This window comes from Arctopsyche grandis, chromosome 1 (genome assembly GCF_051622035.1).
Source record: "Arctopsyche grandis isolate Sample6627 chromosome 1, ASM5162203v2, whole genome shotgun sequence".
NCBI classification, from domain to species: Eukaryota; Metazoa; Arthropoda; class Insecta; order Trichoptera; family Hydropsychidae; genus Arctopsyche; species Arctopsyche grandis.
Window position 1 is genome coordinate 12,120,264 of NC_135355.1, and position 19,205 is coordinate 12,139,468.

The 19,205-nt window shown below is 32.4% G+C and overlaps 1 protein-coding gene across 1 annotated transcript in view; it reads right to left on the reverse strand.

Moving 5' to 3' along the window:
- LOC143916761 (putative cytochrome P450 6a14) overlaps window positions 1–19,205 on the reverse strand; it is a 45,495-nt gene that overhangs the window by 22,418 nt on the left and 3,872 nt on the right. The window contains exon 2 of the mRNA XM_077438008.1: window positions 6,632–6,934. Within this exon, the coding sequence (XP_077294134.1) occupies window positions 6,632–6,934 (303 nt within the window). The remainder of the gene's footprint in view (window positions 1–6,631; window positions 6,935–19,205) is intronic.

The following is a 19,205-nucleotide window of genomic DNA, read 5'->3' on the forward strand; positions in this document are numbered from 1 at the left end:
CTTTCCGAGATAAAGACACAATACCTGAAATAATTAAATATTTTACTCCACTGCAATTTTTTTTTAAATAATTCTATATGGGTTGTATACTTTTATGTATAATTAATATATAAAAAAGAGATAAGAGATATAAAAATGTCGTCTTAATGTGAAACGTAAAGGAGGTTTGTAAAAAATATGCCAGCTCAGATAAATGTGGGTATGGATTGACCCAATAAAATATTTAAAATTATTGATAAAAATGACTGTCTAAATTTATATTAAAAATACTACTACTAAATATTTATAAATACTAAATTAAAATTATGCAAAAACTAAACTAAAATTATTTAAAATTATGCAGTACATACTCATAGATGAAAATTCCATAGTTTTAAAAGAAAAAATACACCGAAGCAGTGCGTTCATTTTAACGTTAAAAACAAAACGAATTGATTATTATTAATTTTTTAATAATCAAAACAAATATTGATTATAAAAAAATAGATTATTATTAATTAGAAAAAATTTAGTTTATTAAACTGAAATTTCATATCTACAAGCTTAAGATTTATACCAAGTTACATACATATATGTAAATTTGGAGATCACCGTCAACCGGAAATGGCAGTATAGTCTTGTTTAATTTTTCCTTTTACTGTTATTTTCGACCCCATAAACATGTATGCTCCTCACGAGAAAATTCAAGTATTATTCTTGTATTAATGAGATAAAAATAAAAAAAATCACTTTAATAAACCAGAAGTGGGAATTTTTCCTCTTAGAAAAGTCAAAAATGTAGGGACCACACGATTTTATCCACAGCCTTGAACTAACGTAAGCTGAAAATTTATATTTGTATTCTTTACGTACTAACTTAGAGTTGATAAGGTTTTGGTCAGAATTTGTAAATCGGAAATAGTAATTTTTTTATAACAATATTTCATTATTTTATTTTGACCTTTTAAAGTAAATCCATTTTCTTGATATTTTATGTGTATTAATGTTATATATAATTTGGTATGAAGCTTAAACTTCTGGATGCGAAATTTCAGTTCATTAAATCTTAAAGTTCCTGAGAAAATCATGAAAAACCTCGATTCTCTAGAATAACAGTAGTACTTCCGGCTGAAATATAAATATTTAAAAAATGGGAATATAAAATTTATAATTTATATTTTATAAAAATATTTCAGTCTGATTTGGTAAACGGTAAAATACATAACTAAACTAGAAGGGGAGTTATTTACCTTTTCTGGTCAATAAAAACCGACACTAAGTTTCAGTTCGATAGGAAATGATAGATCATGAAAATAGAAACTGATAGATAATGAAAACATGATAAATGATCGATTCTGGGTTCGAATTTTCGCATGATCACAAAACTTTATCTATTGATACTACGTTCATAATACACAGTGTGTAAGTCACGCACATTAAAAGCAAAATTTCCCCGTTGAAAATGTTTGTATTTAAAATTCATATTTAAATTTGTTTAATTTAAAATTTTTCATTTGTATCGTAATTTAAAATGAGATTCATGTAATAAAATGTAGAAATATTAAAAAAATTTAGAAAATTTTTCCAGGAAATACAAAGAAGTTTAAATTAAACTAAGAAAATTTTACTTCCTTTAATGTTTTTCGATCTTGAAAACATATGTGGATCTTGTGGCTAAATGGTTAATTGATAATTTTATACACGATATATAATGGTACCTAAACATGCAGGTCGATATTAATAAATTCGCATGTAAAAATGATGACCCTACATTTACATACATACATAAATATGTATATATGTATGTATGTATGTATGTATGTTTCAAACTTAACTTTTGCTTTTTCACAGTAGAAAATTAGAATTCATAATTTACGTTATGGTAAAATCTAAAGTCGTGTAACATAAAACGATATCATTAAAAGTGTAAACAGTGTACTGGCTTGTTGGCTAACATTTTTTATTTGTTATTTATAAACTAGCTTAATTAAAAGAGATAAGCTGAAGGGAAATGTTTGAGTATACACGATAAAAATTAAAAACGTTTTCACATGCCGAAACGATTTTGTAATAGATTTCGTAAACAAAGATAAATTTTAATGTGGCGAACGCGAAATATATACAAATACATTTCGCATTCAACGAAAAAAATTACCTTTCATGGAGCTTCCGGTTATTAAAATTATATTTGATGGAATAGGTTAATTGAGCGTTCAATTTTATTTATTAACAATTCAATCACATTGAATTATCCATTAAAAATATTTAATCGTTTCAAATATTATTCATGCTTTATTTTTTCTTTTGTAGTATAAAGTTTTGAAATCATGCGAAAATTCGAACTCGAGATTTTGACTGATTCGATAACTAATCATGTTTTCATGATCTAGAAAAAATGTGTGTGTGGGTTAGTACGTATGTATATATGTGTGTTTGTGTATTTTGGGGATTTTCAGTTCGAAAGTACTAGCACCGATCTTAAAAGTGGTATCGGCTACCAAAATGCTTGTCGATACGACGTCAAATTTTAATTTGGTGTTTTTTTATTTTTCGACTTATTTCATTTCTCAATAAAAAATTCTCGATACTCAAATACTTTGATAAATTAAAAAAATGGAAATTAAACATTGATTTAAAAATACACACATCTTTTTAAAATCCATTGATTAATTTTAAAATAGTGCAACGTATTTAACGTACGTTTTTCAGTTATAAAATCATTTGAAACCGAAAAATTGCGTTCGTTTTCAGTAGATGTGGGTTTTATTGCAGATAATGCATCATTCCGTACGTACGCCGCGGATTGAGCGAATTGCACTTAGACCAACGGATATCTGTTATCGGATTAACTAAATGCATGCACTTACTTCCAAAGATTATATCTGGACTCTAAGTGCATTTAGGCTAAACAATGACCGTTATTAGTTATTTCTCAGAATCGGTACGGGAAGACCCAATGTCTTGGAAATACATATCCGAATACGTGACTATACAACAGGTAAACAGATTAGGCGTCCTGAGAGATCTACCCTTTATAAGGCGGCACGTAGGCGATATAATTCATTCTGGACGGAGCAGTGACACTGCGTATATCTCCTTAATCATCAATAAATGCTGTGAGACGACTGTTGGCCTTTTACTTGGATCCTCCACCCACCCGTTACGCAACAATACCATAAGTCCTTTTTCGTTCCGACTTGAAATCTTCTTAAAAACATTACTGAGAGTATTACGGCTTTCAAATGTTTTCTTAAGTTCTTGAAAGTACAATATGTCTTTATTATTCTTGTCGGGATGTTTCTTTAAAAAATGTTCATTTAACCGCGATGGCTTCATTGCCTCATTAGAAAATACGTGTTGACAGATTAAACACATTGGCAATTTTTGATTTGTAGGAGATGGAACAAAACCGAATTTTAAATAGTCAATAGAATATTGTCGACATTTTTTTTTTCTGATTGGTTGTCATCTTGAAATAAAGGCCAATTTGCGAAGAAAAAATTTTAATGCATAATTATTCAGACTACACTACACACACTAACGCTTATAAATAAAGAGCGGACCCAGAGCGCGCTGTTCATTGTTCACATGTTGTAAATCCATTGTTAAGGGTTTGCCGAACCTTTTTTACAAATCATTTACAATAATGGAACAAAAGACGGCGCGCTTCCGGTCCTACCTCTACTTATAAATGAACGCGACCATCTCCAACGAATTGACAGAGGAGTGCATGATGCAATAAGGCCTATTGACACTGCGTTTTGAGGAAACCCATTTGGGTACAGCAATGTAAGCGATATACATATATGTATATATATATATATATATATATATATATATATATATATATATATATATATATATATATATATAAATCTCGTTTATATATACATATATGTATATATATATATATATATATACATATATATATATATATATATATATATATATATATATATATATATATATATATACATGTATGTATGCATACTACATACCCATGGTAAATATAAAATTATAGAAAAATACATAAGCATAAAAAAAATTTTTTTTTCTTCATCATTCTGTCATTGTTATTGAATTTGTATTCTATTTGACATTATCGTCACAACAAAAATATCACAATCATTTCTTCATATTATTATTTTTTTTATTGATCCACACTTATTACAAAGAGTGGTCTAAAATTTAAATTCGATGATTTTAAATGATGCCATTATAATCAGTTGAACGATATTATATTCCACACCAAATCGTCACAAATTAACTTTATAGATTCTATTAAGATTTTCGACATTCACACATAAAATGTGAATTTTATTTAAAACTAGCTGAACCTTAGCATGCGTTGCAATGCCATAATAACGCATCCAATTCACGTTCCCGTTCCCGTTCTCGTTCCCGTTCCCGTTCCGTATATATATATATATATATATATATATATATATATATATATATATATATATATATATATATATATATATATATATATAAACATATATATATATATATATATATACATATATATATATATATATATATATATATATATATATATATATATATATATATATATATATATATATATATATATATATATATATATATATATATATATATATATATATATATATATATATATATATATATATATATATATATATATATATATATATATACAGTGGCGGACTGGGACTGAAATTAGTGCATGCCAGGAGTTAAAAGGGGGCCCCCAGGGTTAAAAAAATTTGTCCCCCCCCCCCCCCCATATAACAAAATTTTCTTCTTTCCATCACGCTAAAAATCAAGGGTAAAAAATAAATAAAATTTTCAAAAATGGGAATAAACAAATTTAGGTACAATAAAAACGGCAAAAGCAAAATAGATCCATAAATTACATTGTATATTTCGTTTTAACCCTTGTCCTAGGTAAATAGAATGCATCATAAAATAATGCGGCATAAAACCGGCTTTTACTTTCGGTAGAAAACAATCAGGGACGTCATTTCAGCTTTTTCTTGGGGAGGGCAGGCAAAGATTTGTCAAATTGAATTTTTTTTCAAAAAATATTTTTTATATCGGAATAAAAATGGAAAATATTCTTTGCATACACTTTATTGAGTTATAAATATGAAAAAAATAAGTTTATTTTTGAAAAAATATTATGTAAAGTGAAAAAAGCGCCGCAGGCGAAAATTTTTTTCCAAAAATCTTCACATAATCGATCACTGATCACGTTTACATAATATAAAAAAATGTGTGCGGCTCTGTGTGTCTGAGTGTGTTTCTGTGTGTCTTTTTATTATTTTTACTATTTTATATATGGATATGTATGTAAATAAAAAAATATTTTTATCTCAAACAGAAGTAGTACTTTTACCCTATAAGATCGAGGTATTTTTATTTTTTTCTCGGAAACTTTTGTTTCGACGTATTCAACTGACATTTCATATCTATAATTATAAACCTAATGCCAAGTTATATATAAAATTTCGTGAACACCCGTTAACCGAAAGTGACAGTTTACTCCTGTTGGCTGTTTACCGGATTTTTCTTCCACTATTTTAATCGACCCTTTAAATATGTCTGCTCTTCACGATTTTATGTATAATTCCTTGTATCAATGTGATGAAAATATAATTAAAAAAAATCGTCAAAATTAATTAACCAGAAGTGGAATTTTTTCCTCTTAAAAAAGTCAAAAAAATTTTTTACCACACCCCTAAACGTATCAAGCTGAAAATTTATATTTGTATTCTTTGTGTACTAAATTTGATAAGGTATTGGTCAGAAAGCAATTTTATTAAATAACTAAAACTTTTTTTGGACCGAATCTGTTACACATGAAGTTTAAATTCATCTCATTCGTTGTTTCGTGAGAGAATGGACGTCTGCAAATACATAAAATAAAAATACGACAAAAAATAAAATCAATTGTGATTGAACCGATTCAGTAAAATATTAATTTAAAATCTTTCTTGAAAACAAAAAATATACAAACTTTTGAAAAAATAAACGTTACACATCTGTTTTTGAGGCGAAATAAAGTAAAGGGGACCTTTCTATAGAATGAACAATTTCTAAGAATTTTACCCACGGCATACCACTTAAAAACCAAAATAATTTTTTTTTTCAAAGCACATGGCAGCGATTATTTTATTAGTTACCCAAAAGTAACATACATAAGAAATAAACGTAGCATTCATAGATCCATAGAATCTCATTAATCATTAAATTCATAATATTTTCTAAATTCACACTATTCCTTAACTTAGGGGGTTGAGTGCCCTCCTATGCCCCCCACCAAATTACGTCCCTGAAAAAAATGCATAATATTTTCAATTAATGTTAATCGAAAATCGGGATTTTGGGGAGGGGTCCCCTATCCTATATTTCTATATACATGGATGTGTGGATGGAAACTGTTTAAAATTGTGTATTTAAATCTTACTATATCGTCGAAGTATAATCAAATGTTATTTTTAAAGTATGAACTTAATTTAAATCGCTGGTTGATGAGTTAATTTAATAAAAAGTTATTTAATTTTACTGAGGGCCCATATTTTCTAACAGATAGTGGGGCCCACATGCCATCGGGCATGTTCGCTTGTATGGCCAGTCCGCCACTGTATATATATATATATATACGTACGTATGTATTTCGGCCGCTGTTCTCTTCCCATAACTCCGGAGTTTAGTTCTTGTTCTAACTTCTCGGTCTCGGCTTGGAGACCTTGAAGGGCTTTCAAGAACTTCCACAGGTTTGGAAATTGGGCTCCAATTGTATAGCCAACTTTCATATGGAAGCCTTCCACTTCGTTGTCCGTTTTTCCATAATTATGTAATATTCGGTCTCGAACATTCCATATGTCTATGGAAGCTACACGAGGTTCACGTCTGACATATGGCCAAATGCGCAAGTAACGGGTTTCTTTTTCCATCTGTCCCAAAGTACCTACAGAAAAATCCAGGAATTGGGATTATCTGAATTTTACGATAATCAGGAAAATGCAATTAAATTAAAAATGGTATTGGCATTAGCATTTGTTCCTCCAGAAAATGTAGTCGAAAGCTGGGAGGAACTCCTCCAAATTCTCAACCCATGGCTATTGGCACAAGAACGGGAAATCCAACAGAAGGTCGATGATTTCCTCATGTATTTTGAGGTTAATTACATTGTGAAAATCATTTAACCAACCCTAACTACATAAAAAATGTTAAGATTCCTAGAAAAAGATTTAGCATATGCGCTTCAATACTTCGAAGACAATAGGTTCTTTTGAGCTGAAAAATAAAATTCGATTTACAATCATTTTATTTTAACCATGCATTTTTTTTCTCAACGAGTGAGTTTTTAAAATTTTGAGATTTTATTCTCATTTTGGAAATTAAGTGTATGAAAATTCTGTCTACCCCTGTCCAAAAATTATTATTTTGTAAATTTTGTAATCATTTATAACATAAAGACGATGGTAATATTTTTAGATATTTTCCGCTCATTAAAAATTTCTTTGAATAAAAAAAGGTTATCCCTGTTCAAAAATTATGATCAGAGTACGGAGAGCCAAGGTGCAGCTCATTGTTCAATTGTTGTAAATATATATATATATACTAGCTGTATTACCCGGCTTCGCTCAGTATTTATAATATAAACCGCTTAAACATGACTAAGCTAATAGTAAACATTTAATAAAAAAAAAAAAAAATTAAAAAAAAAATTTTAAAATTTGATAAAAAAAAAAAACAAAAAAAAAAAATCAAAAAAAATTAAAAAAAAATTAAAAAAAAAAATCAAAAAAAAAAAAAAAAAATCGAATTTTTTTTTTGCCTTCTAGGGCTTCGCCCTCGGCGCCCCCCTGAGCCTTTGCCTTCTAGGGCTTCGCCCCTCCACGCCCCCATGAGCAATTGCCGTTTAGGGCTTCGCCCCCCTTAGCTGATGCATTTTAGGGCTTCGCCCCTCCGCGCCCCCATGATTAAATGCCGTCTAGGGCTTCGCCCCCATGATCAGTTGCCTTTTAGGGCTTCGCCCCACCGCGCCCCCAAAATTAATTGCCGTTTAGGGCTTCGCCCCCCTTAGCTGATGCCTTTTAGGGCTTCGCCCCTCCGCGCCCCCATGATTAAATGCCGTCTAGGGCATCGCCCCCATGATCAGTTGCCTTTTAGGGCTTTGCCCCTCCGCGCCCCCATGATTAAAAGCCGTCTAGGGCTTCGCCCCCCTTAGTTAATGCCTTTTAGGGCTTCGCCCCCCGCGCCCCTAAGATTTATTGCCGTTTAGGGCTTCGCCCCCCTTAGTTAATGCCTTTTAGGGCTTCGCCCCTCCGCACCCCCATAATTAAATGCCGTCTAGGGCTTCGCCCCCTAAGTTAATGCCTTTTAGGGCTTCGCCCCCCGCGCCCCCAAGATTAATTGCCGTTTAGGGCTTCGCCCCCCTTAGCTAATGCATTTTAGGGCTTCGCCCCTCCGCGCCCCCATGATTAAATGCCGTCTAGGGCTTCGCCCCCAGCGAACGGCAACTGATCATGGGGGCGAAGCCCTTGACGGCATTTAATCATGGGGGCGCGGAGGGGCGAAGCCCTAATAGGCATTAACTAAGGGGGGCGAAGCCCTAGACGGCAATTAACCATGGGGGCGTGGAGGGGCGAAGCCCTAAAAGGCAATTAATTTTGGGGGCGCGGTGGGGCGAAGCCCTAAAAGGCAACTGATCATGGGGGCGAAGCCCTAGACGGCATTTAATCATGGGGGCGCGGAGGGGCGAAGCCCTAAAATGCATTAGCTAAGGGGGGCGAAGCCCTAAACGGCAATTAATCTTGGGGGCGCGGGGGGCGAAGCCCTAAAAGGCATTAACTTAGGGGGCGAAGCCCTAGACGGCATTTAATTATGGGGGTGCGGAGGGGCGAAGCCCTAAAAGGCATTAACTAAGGGGGGCGAAGCCCTAAACGGCAATAAATCTTAGGGGCGCGGGGGGCGAAGCCCTAAAAGGCATTAACTAAGGGGGGCGAAGCCCTAGACGGCTTTTAATCATGGGGGCGCGGAGGGGCAAAGCCCTAAAAGGCAACTGATCATGGGGGCGATGCCCTAGACGGCATTTAATCATGGGGGCGCGGAGGGGCGAAGCCCTAAAAGGCATCAGCTAAGGGGGGCGAAGCCCTAAACGGCAATTAATTTTGGGGGCGCGGTGGGGCGAAGCCCTAAAAGGCAACTGATCATGGGGGCGAAGCCCTAGACGGCATTTAATCATGGGGGCGCGGAGGGGCGAAGCCCTAAAATGCATCAGCTAAGGGGGGCGAAGCCCTAAACGGCAATTGCTCATGGGGGCGTGGAGGGGCGAAGCCCTAGAAGGCAAAGGCTCAGGGGGGCGCCGAGGGCGAAGCCCTAGAAGGCAAAAAAAAAAATTCGATTTTTTTTTTTTGATTTTTTTTTTAATTTTTTTTTAATTTTTTTTTTTATATAAATATATATATATATATATATATATATATATATATATATATATATATATATATATATATATATATATATATATATATATATATATATATATATATATATATATATATATATATATATATATATATATATATATATATATATATATATATATATATATATATATATATATATATATATATATATATATATATATATATATATATATATATATATATATATATATATATATATATATATATATATATATATATATATATATATATATATATATATATATATATATATAATATTCTCTCATTTTTATGTTATAAATAATTTTTTAGACTAGGGTAACCAACCTTTTTATATAACAAAGTTTTTGAATAACTAGAAAAGGTTGGTTACCCTAATCAAAATTTATAGTACATATTTTAAATTTTGTTAATCTAAATAATTTGTTAAAATTGATATATATCATACTAAAAAAATTTTGTTGTAAAATAAGGTTGGTTACCCTAGTCAAAAAATCTATTTTAATTACATTTTGCAATAATTTATAGCATAGGGACGATGTGAATATTTTTAGATTTTTTTTCAAATTAAAAATTGTTGTATAAAAAGGCGGGTTACCCTAGTCAAAAATTGTAGTAAATATTTTAAATTTCCAATAATTTATAGCATAGAGATGACGGGAGTATTTTTAGATGTTTTCTTACTTTAGTGGTAGCTGTACACTTTAATGCCAAACATCCGTTATGGAGTTGCGTAAACACTGACCAACAAGGCACAACTCTTTTTAAATACATTCAACTAACAGATACAATCTTACTTCATCCGGATACATACACACACTATCCCACACAACTCACAACCATCCACACTAGATCTTGTCCTCGCAAGAACTGCCCAAAAATATCGACACCAAATGCCCTTCAAGCCCTGTCGTCTGATCATCTCCCGATAATATTCTCAATCGACGGGAAACCCGAGGTAATCATCAAGCATAGTTGGGATTACGGGAGAGCAAACTGGCGAGAGTTCAAGTCGTTCATAAATGACCAAACTATTCTAACATCTACCACACTCACAAACAAAACAGAAATCGACAGCTCCATAATACACCTGACGGAATCAATAACTCAATCCAAACACCTTCACATACCTAATGCTGCTTACGGACCAAACCAACGACGATTTTGGGCCAACGTTTTAACCAGCAGGATAAAACCAGTAGCGTACAAAATATCGAAATAAAAATTAAATTTAAAAATTGAAATTAAATATCAAAATTAAAACTATTATTAATATATTAAAATTAAATTCAAATATCAAAATAAAATTATAATCAATATATTAAAATTAAAATAAAATATTGAAAGTTAAAACAGAACATGCCCAATTTAAATTAATTTTCGAGATTTACCTAAAATTAGATCATCAACAATCACATACAGGTAATCCTCGACTTTTTTTTTGTCGAAGATGTTTTGACTTACGAAGATACGCACTAAGATCGAAAAAAAATCAAAGAATTATTATTTTTACTTCCCTGTAATGCACAGTTACTGAGAATATATCATGTATTAGTATGGGTGACCGAGCGATCGTCGCAATCCGGTGCGTTGTCGGTACATCAAAAAAATATTTGGTTCCCCATACTGCGCCCGTTGTCCGTCATATATTTATATACATATTTATATATATATATATATATATATATATATATATATATATATATATATATATATATATATATATATATATATATATATTTATATATATATATATATATATTTATTTATTTATTTTAATATACAAGTATACCACAGAGTCTTTACAGGTCACCCCAATATGACACTGTGGCCAGACAATACATAAAAGATCAAATACATAAGAAAAAATAAAACAACAATAATAGAAAAACAAATAAAATAAAACATTTAAAAAATTGTACATAAAAATTAAAAATTGAAAAATTGAGAATTAATAAATTGAAAAATCAAAAATGAAAATAATACACAAAAAAAAAAAACACATATATAAATAGTTTAAATTGAATTAAAAGTAAAAAACAGTAAAAATACGGATAGATTATCCGGTGAAATATTGAAAATATCAATGTGATTGCTGACCAAATTCAAGCAGCGTAAGACTCGAGCGATTGGTGAAAAAGCATATATATATATATATATATATATATATATATATATATATATATATATATATATATATATATATATATATATATGTAGGAATGATTTTTAAACGAGCCGTAATTGTGGTTGGTCAAACTGCAAGGGATAAAGTATGAGTGTGGTATGCATGGGAAAGACCGGATGCGTGTTGTTATGGTCACTTGTTGGAGAGCAAGCCCGAAGATGTGTTAATAAATACATAGTTCTGACTTAATCTGCGTTTCACTTGGAATCCTTCACATCCGGATCCTATATTTGGGGGCTTTGTCCGGGATGCCTGAAGACATTTCGAGTGACAGCCGGGAGCGGTCAGACGACGACGCGGAGTTTTGACAGTTGAGGTTAAGGACGCGCGCGCCATGACGCGTACGAACATACAGACGACGCCGGTGGCGTCACGTCAGCGAACACGCCACACGACGATGATGATATCCAGAACGATAGCGCCATTATCAGCGTCAGTTTTACGTCGGCTAACTGTCGTGGAGATGCAGAGGTTCGCGGACTTAGACGAAGATGATGACGACGACGATGAAGAGGAAGAAGAAGACGAAGTGCCATATTTTGACAGAGACAAATTCGAGACTTACGCGCCACGGTTTAAGGGGATCGGCGGTGTGCCAATCAGCCAGTGGATTGTGCGCATGGAAGAATTTGCGAAGTTCTTCCACTGGACGCCCCTGGAGCAACTGGTCTACGGGAGAATATATTGCGTAGGAACAGCGAGAATGTTCCTGGATTCAGAAGGGATAATTACATCATGGACTATCCTTAAGCAGAAACTGATAGAAGAGTTCCAGTGGGACGACGAACCCAGGGTGACGGGGCCCGTGAGAAACCGTGAAAACCGAGAAAGACTGAGTTCACGATGCTACAAATGTGGTGGACGTGGTCATTTAGCAGCCGACTGTAGGTTTAAGACGAGAGGAACTCGTTGTTTCAATTGTAACGAGTTTGGGCACATATCAGCTCAATGTAACAGCACCAAAACAAAGACTGTCTTGACAATACAAGAAGAAATAAGAGAACCAGTCAGTATTCCAATACAAGAAGAAATAAGAGAACCAGTCAGTATTCTAACACAAGAGGACGAGGCGAACATGGCTGATGGAGATGTAAACATGGCCGATGTAAGTGTGAACAGTGATGGTTTGCACAGAAAAAGACCTTTGCAGCAACGGGCTTCACGAGAGATGTCTGCTCAAAGAGAACTCATTGTTTCCAATAATGAAGAGGACGATGCGAACATGGCTGATGGAGATGTAAACATGGCCGATGTAAGTGTGAACAGTGATGGTTTGCACAGAAAAAGACCTTTGCAGCAACGGGCTTCACGAGAGATGTCTGCTCAAAGAGAACTCATTGTTTCCAATAATGAAGAGGACGATGCGAACATGGCTGATGGAGATGTAAACATGGCTGATGTAAGTGTGAACAGTGATGGTTTGCACAGAAAAAGACCTTTGCAGCAACGGGCTTCACGAGAGATGTCTGCTCAAAGAGAACTCATTGTTTCCAATGATGAAGAGGACGATGCGAACATGGCTGATGGAGGTGTGAACCTGGCTGATGGAAGTATGGACGGTGATGGATTGCAAAGAAGAAGACTTTGGGACTACGGAGACATACCGTTTTCAAATACAGATGAACCACCCGATGATCAATTTGGAAAAGGATCTAAGGATTATAGTCATTTGAAGAATTCTGAAGATGAGAATAAAGAAAAGGAAAAACATAAAGACAAAGAGAAAGATATGGCTAAATCACAAGAAGGATTAAGGGACCCAGTCAAAATTTCAACACCGAAGGACACTGTATTCACTTTCAAGCTCGGTCGTAGTCGGATTGATGTTAATTCAATGGAAAAGAAAATAGAACCATGGATTGAGAAAAGACTTACTGGATGTATCAGTGAGCTAGAACCAATATGTGTTGACTTCATTTATGGTAAATTACTAGCAGAATATCTGTGGGGTGACGGCAGATTCCTCGGACAGTCACAGAGAATCGCCGAGGGCATTGGATAGAATTTAAGTTGCACCGATGGAAGTGAAGTGTGCGTTTGTGAATTAGAGAATAAGTGAAATGCCTGGAGGGTTTTTAGTTAAGCCTTACTTGTAATTTGATGATTGAAAAGTGTAATGTTTTATTGCTTATTCTAGTATTTTTTGGGAAGTGCTTGGTACATTGAATCATGTTTTAAAATGTGATTGTTTCCGATGTAAAGATTTAACCTGTCATTGTAAAGGTATTGATTTTAATGTTTTATTGCTAATTCTAGTAATGTTTTAAAATGTGATTGTTTCCGATGTAAAGATTTAACCTGTCATTGTAAAGGTATTGATTTTAATGTTTTATTGCTAATTCTAGTAATGTTTTGAAATGTGATTGTTTCCGATGTAAAGATTTAACCTGTCATAGTAAAGGTATTGATTTTAATGTTTATTGCTAATTCTAGTAATGTTTTGAAATGTGATTGTTTCCGATGTAAAGATTTAACTTTTGTCATTGTAAAGGTATTGATTTTAATGTTTTGTATTGCTTGTAATAACTTTAAATTGTAATTGTGATACCTTTCTGTTTTGTATTGCTTGACATAATTTTAAATTGTAATTGTGATGATTGTGATGTGTAACTTTATTGAAGATTGAATTGTGTTGAAATGTAAAAATTGATTTGTAGTGAAATGTGTAACGATTAATTTGTTATAATTGTAATTGTTATGTAAATTGTAAAATGATTGATGTATAAGTGTATTGAAATGTAGTTGTGATGATGATTGTAATTGTGATTTAAATTGTAATTGTGACAATTGAAAGCATGTTTAGAAGAATATAAGATGATTTTATGGAATGGAAGATTAAACATTGTTGAGGATGATAGAGGAAATGTTTTAAAAGAATGTAAGATGATACATTGTATAGAGTGGAAAATGAAATGTAAAAGAATGTGAGATGAAACTTTGTTGAGGATGATAGAGGAAATGTTTTAAAAGAATGTAAGATGATACATTGTATAGAGTAGAAGATGAAATGTAAAAGAATGTGAGATGAAATGCTGTAAAAATATAAAAGGATGAAATGCTGTAAAAATATAAAAGACAGAATGTCATCCGAGGGCGAATGACAGTCAGGAATGACCGAAATGTAGGAATGATTTTTAAACGAGCCGTAATTGTGGTTGGTCAAACTGCAAGGGATAAAGTATGAGTGTGGTATGCATGGGAAAGACCGGATGCGTGTTGTTATGGTCACTTGTTGGAGAGCAAGCCCGAAGATGTGTTAATAAATACATAGTTCTGACTTAATCTGCGTTTCACTTGGAATCCTTCACATCCGGATCCTATATATATATATATATATATATATATATATATATATATATAAATATATATATATATATATATATATATATATATATATATATATATATATATATATATATATATATATATATATATATATATATTTACATATATATATATATATATATATATATATATATATATATATATATAAATATATATATATATATATATATATATATATATATATATATATATATATATATATATATATATATATATATATATATATATAAATATATAAATATATATATATATATATATATATATATATATATATATATATATATATATATATATATATATATATATATATATATATATATATATATATATATATATATATTTACCGACACATTGTTTTTATATATAGTATAGTCGATGGTTTTAGCCGGCTTCCCTTGTATTTGTATTATAAACCGCTTAAACATTGCTAATCTAATAGTAAACATTTTATTAATTTATTTGAATAATTTAATTTAATTTCAATTCATTTGTCACGAATTCTACCACCCAAACCTTACAAACTAATATAAAAAGCCTCTTTCGAAATTATGTATTAGATTACCGTGACTAAAGATCTATGCATATACATATGTATACATATATGTAGGTATACATTTAGGTATTAAAAATAATTTAAAACATAAGATATTTTATTGAAATTAGGTTATGACGTGTATGAATAATCGTGATAGCATATGTAATAGCATGATATTTTTTTTTAAATCTAACGATGTTGAATAATAATCATTGTTACTTTTTTCACATTGTAGAATTTCACAAAAGAAAATCGCAAGTGACAGCATTCTATCAGCATGAAATCTATTAATTCGAGCTATTCAGGACAAAACAACATGGAAGATGATTGTAAGTCAATATGTTTCTATATTATATGTACATAGTTAATATAAATTTAATGCTTTATTATATGTTAATAGTTGCTTTTTCATATTTCATGTATGAATGTGTTCAGTGGCGTAGCTAGAAATGTTGGCCCCTCGTGCAAAATTTATACAAAGCCCCCTCACCCCTCAGATTTTTAGAAATATGGATGAAATAAATAAATTTCTAGCTACGCACCGGTGTGTGTATATATATACATATTTATATGTATGTAAATATGTGTATATATATATATATATATATACATATATGTATATATATATATATATATATATATATATATATATATATATATATATATATATATATATATATATATATATATATATAATATATATATATATATATATATATATATATATATATATATATATATATATATATATATAAATATATATATATATATATATATATATATATATATATATATATATATATATATATATATATATATATATATATATATATATATATATATATATATATATATATATATATATATATATATATATATATGTATATATATATATATGAGTTCGGTCTTTCGTGTCATGTGAGGAGGACGTGCTTCTGCGTTCCTCCCGCTATTACTCGCTTAAACCCGGCTATTGCACGAAATTTAACTTAACCATCTAATCACTTATTTTACTAATTGCATCCTAGTATAATTTAAGTGTAAAAATAAACAGCAAATCGGTCGTAAAAAGCGGTTTTATATCAGTTATTTCGAAAAATTTTGTGCTAATTTTTGTGTCAAATCGGTGTCAAACGAGATACATCTCCCTACCTGAATACAAAAAAAGGGTCCTTCGCCAGCCAAGTCGGTCCCACAGAAGCAATAAATCTTCCACATAATTGCTTCCAGCCAAAAATCTTTAACGAACTTTACTTAATAGAATAATAGCAAACAGAAACGGTGTTTCCCAACTGTCTATCAGTTCTTTTTCATATTTAAATTATATTAAAGTAATTCGTGTAATTTTATATACTTTACTAAAGTTATTATTAAAATATTAAATTGCAAACCGCACTCACATATATAAATCCGTTGTCTCCAAAGAGGCGTCTCACGATAAAGATCTGTAAAAAAGTAGTATAACAATTGCTAATCTATTATTATCATAACTAACTACTTTCACTTACAAAGTAACCCTGTTAAATGGCATGTAATAACTCATAAGTGATCCAAGTGATACCTAGGATGACTATATGTCAAAGCTGACCACAGAGAAGAGTTTATGGCGGTAAGAACTCACTCCTTGAATGGAAATCTCTCTCAAGTACCGCCTTTTTCTCAACACATCTTGGATAAATGCGAGAAAAATAATATCCAAACCTCCAACAAGGTAAGAGTGACGATGGATGATAGCTTAGCTAATAGAAACCTGTATTTAGCCACGTACAATGTAAGAACGTTATCGAGTGAAGGAAGTGTGCTTGCATTAGAGAATGAACTAGAAAGTATCAAATGGGATTTAGTAGGACTTAGCGAAGTAAGACGAAAACAGGAAAACCAAATAATCCTAAAAAGTGGTAACTGTCTCTACTGGAGAGGGCTACCAAATGGTAGAATAGGAGGAGTAGGGTTTCTTATCAATAAGAGAATAGAAAGAAATATTATAGAAATAAACGACATATCGGAACGTATATGCTATGTAGTATTAAGAATCTCGAGCAGGTACACTTGTCAAATCTTCCAAGTGTACGCCCCCACATCTAGCCACCCAGACGAGGAAATAGAAGACTTCTACGAAAAACTACAGGGCGCATACGATAATAGCCGCCACCACTTTAAAATAATCATGGGCGACTTTAACGCAAAAATAGGACAAAAGGCAAACACAGAAAGAGCAGTAGGCAATTTTGGTACCGGCCAAAGAAACGACAGAGGCGATCGCCTCATAGAATTCGCAGAACACAACAGGCTCTTCATCACTAATTCATTTTTCAGGAAAAACACCAACAATAAGTGGACTTGGGAGAGTCCTAAAGGAGACAGAAACGAGATCGATTTCATCCTAACAAATGCCCTGCACTCCGTTAAAGACGTTAGTGTTTTAAGTAAAGTAGATATAGGCAGCGATCACAGATTAGTCCGTGCCAAGATGGCCATTAATATAAATTGCGAACGTAGGAAATTAATAAAAGGATGCAGTAACTCTCCAGATTTCGCTCAACTAAGGTCTAGGAAAAAGGAATTCGAACTCGAACTTGGAAATCGATACGGGAAATTAAACCCAGAAGCAGACATCGAGGAATTGAACACTGTAATTAGTTCGGTTCTAACCTCAACAGGTAAGAAATTAGGTGGTTTCAGGAAACAGATTAAATTAAGCAAAATTTCAGCGGAAACAAAAAACCTAATTAAGCATAAAAGGAATTTAGATAGGGATAATAATAAGCAAGAATACAATCTAGTAAATAAGGAAATTAAGAAGAGAATAGTCAGGGATGTCAGGGATTTTAACAGCAAGCTAATAGAAAATACCATTAAGAATAACCGTAGCCTGAAAAAGTGCAAACAGGATCTTTTCTTAGGCAAAAACCAAATGATCGCAATCAGATCAGAGAGCGGAGTAATAATTAGGAATAGAGAAGAAATCATAGACAGAGTTTACACGTTCTATGCAAAACTATACGAGAACGACAACGGCCAATTCCCCACTCTGGAATCGACACACGGCCAAAGGGTTCCTGCAGTATTGCCTAGCGAAGTAGAGGCCGCGCTAAAAACTGCAAAGAATGGTAAAACCCCAGGGGAAGATAATATTCCCATCGACTTACTAAAATGTGGCGGCCCCCCCCTAATTAATATCTTAGCTAGGCTTTTCAGCAAATGCATCCAGAACCAAGCTATACCAGAAGGATGGAATAACGCAACTATCATTTTAATACACAAAAAAGGCGACAAAAGCGATATCAAGAACTACCGACCCATTAGTCTACTTTCAGCGGTCTACAAGCTCTTCACGAAGGTTATTACAGAAAGGCTGAAGAATATCCTCGACGAGAACCAACCTATAGAGCAGGCAGGGTTTAGGGCAAATTTCAGCACAATGGACCACCTCCAAGTAGTTGGCGAACTAATCGAGCGCGCCAACGAATATCAACGGCCACTGTGCCTAGGTTTCGTCGATTATGAGAAAGCCTTCGATACAGTTAGTCATAATGCAGTACTTAACGCTCTAAAAACACAGGGAGTGCCGGAACCCTATGTGGGACTGTTAGCTACAATATATAAGAATGCCACAGCTTCAGTTAAAATTTTTTCAGGTACAGATAGATTTAGCATAGGAAAAGGAGTAAGACAAGGAGATACAATCTCGCCCAAG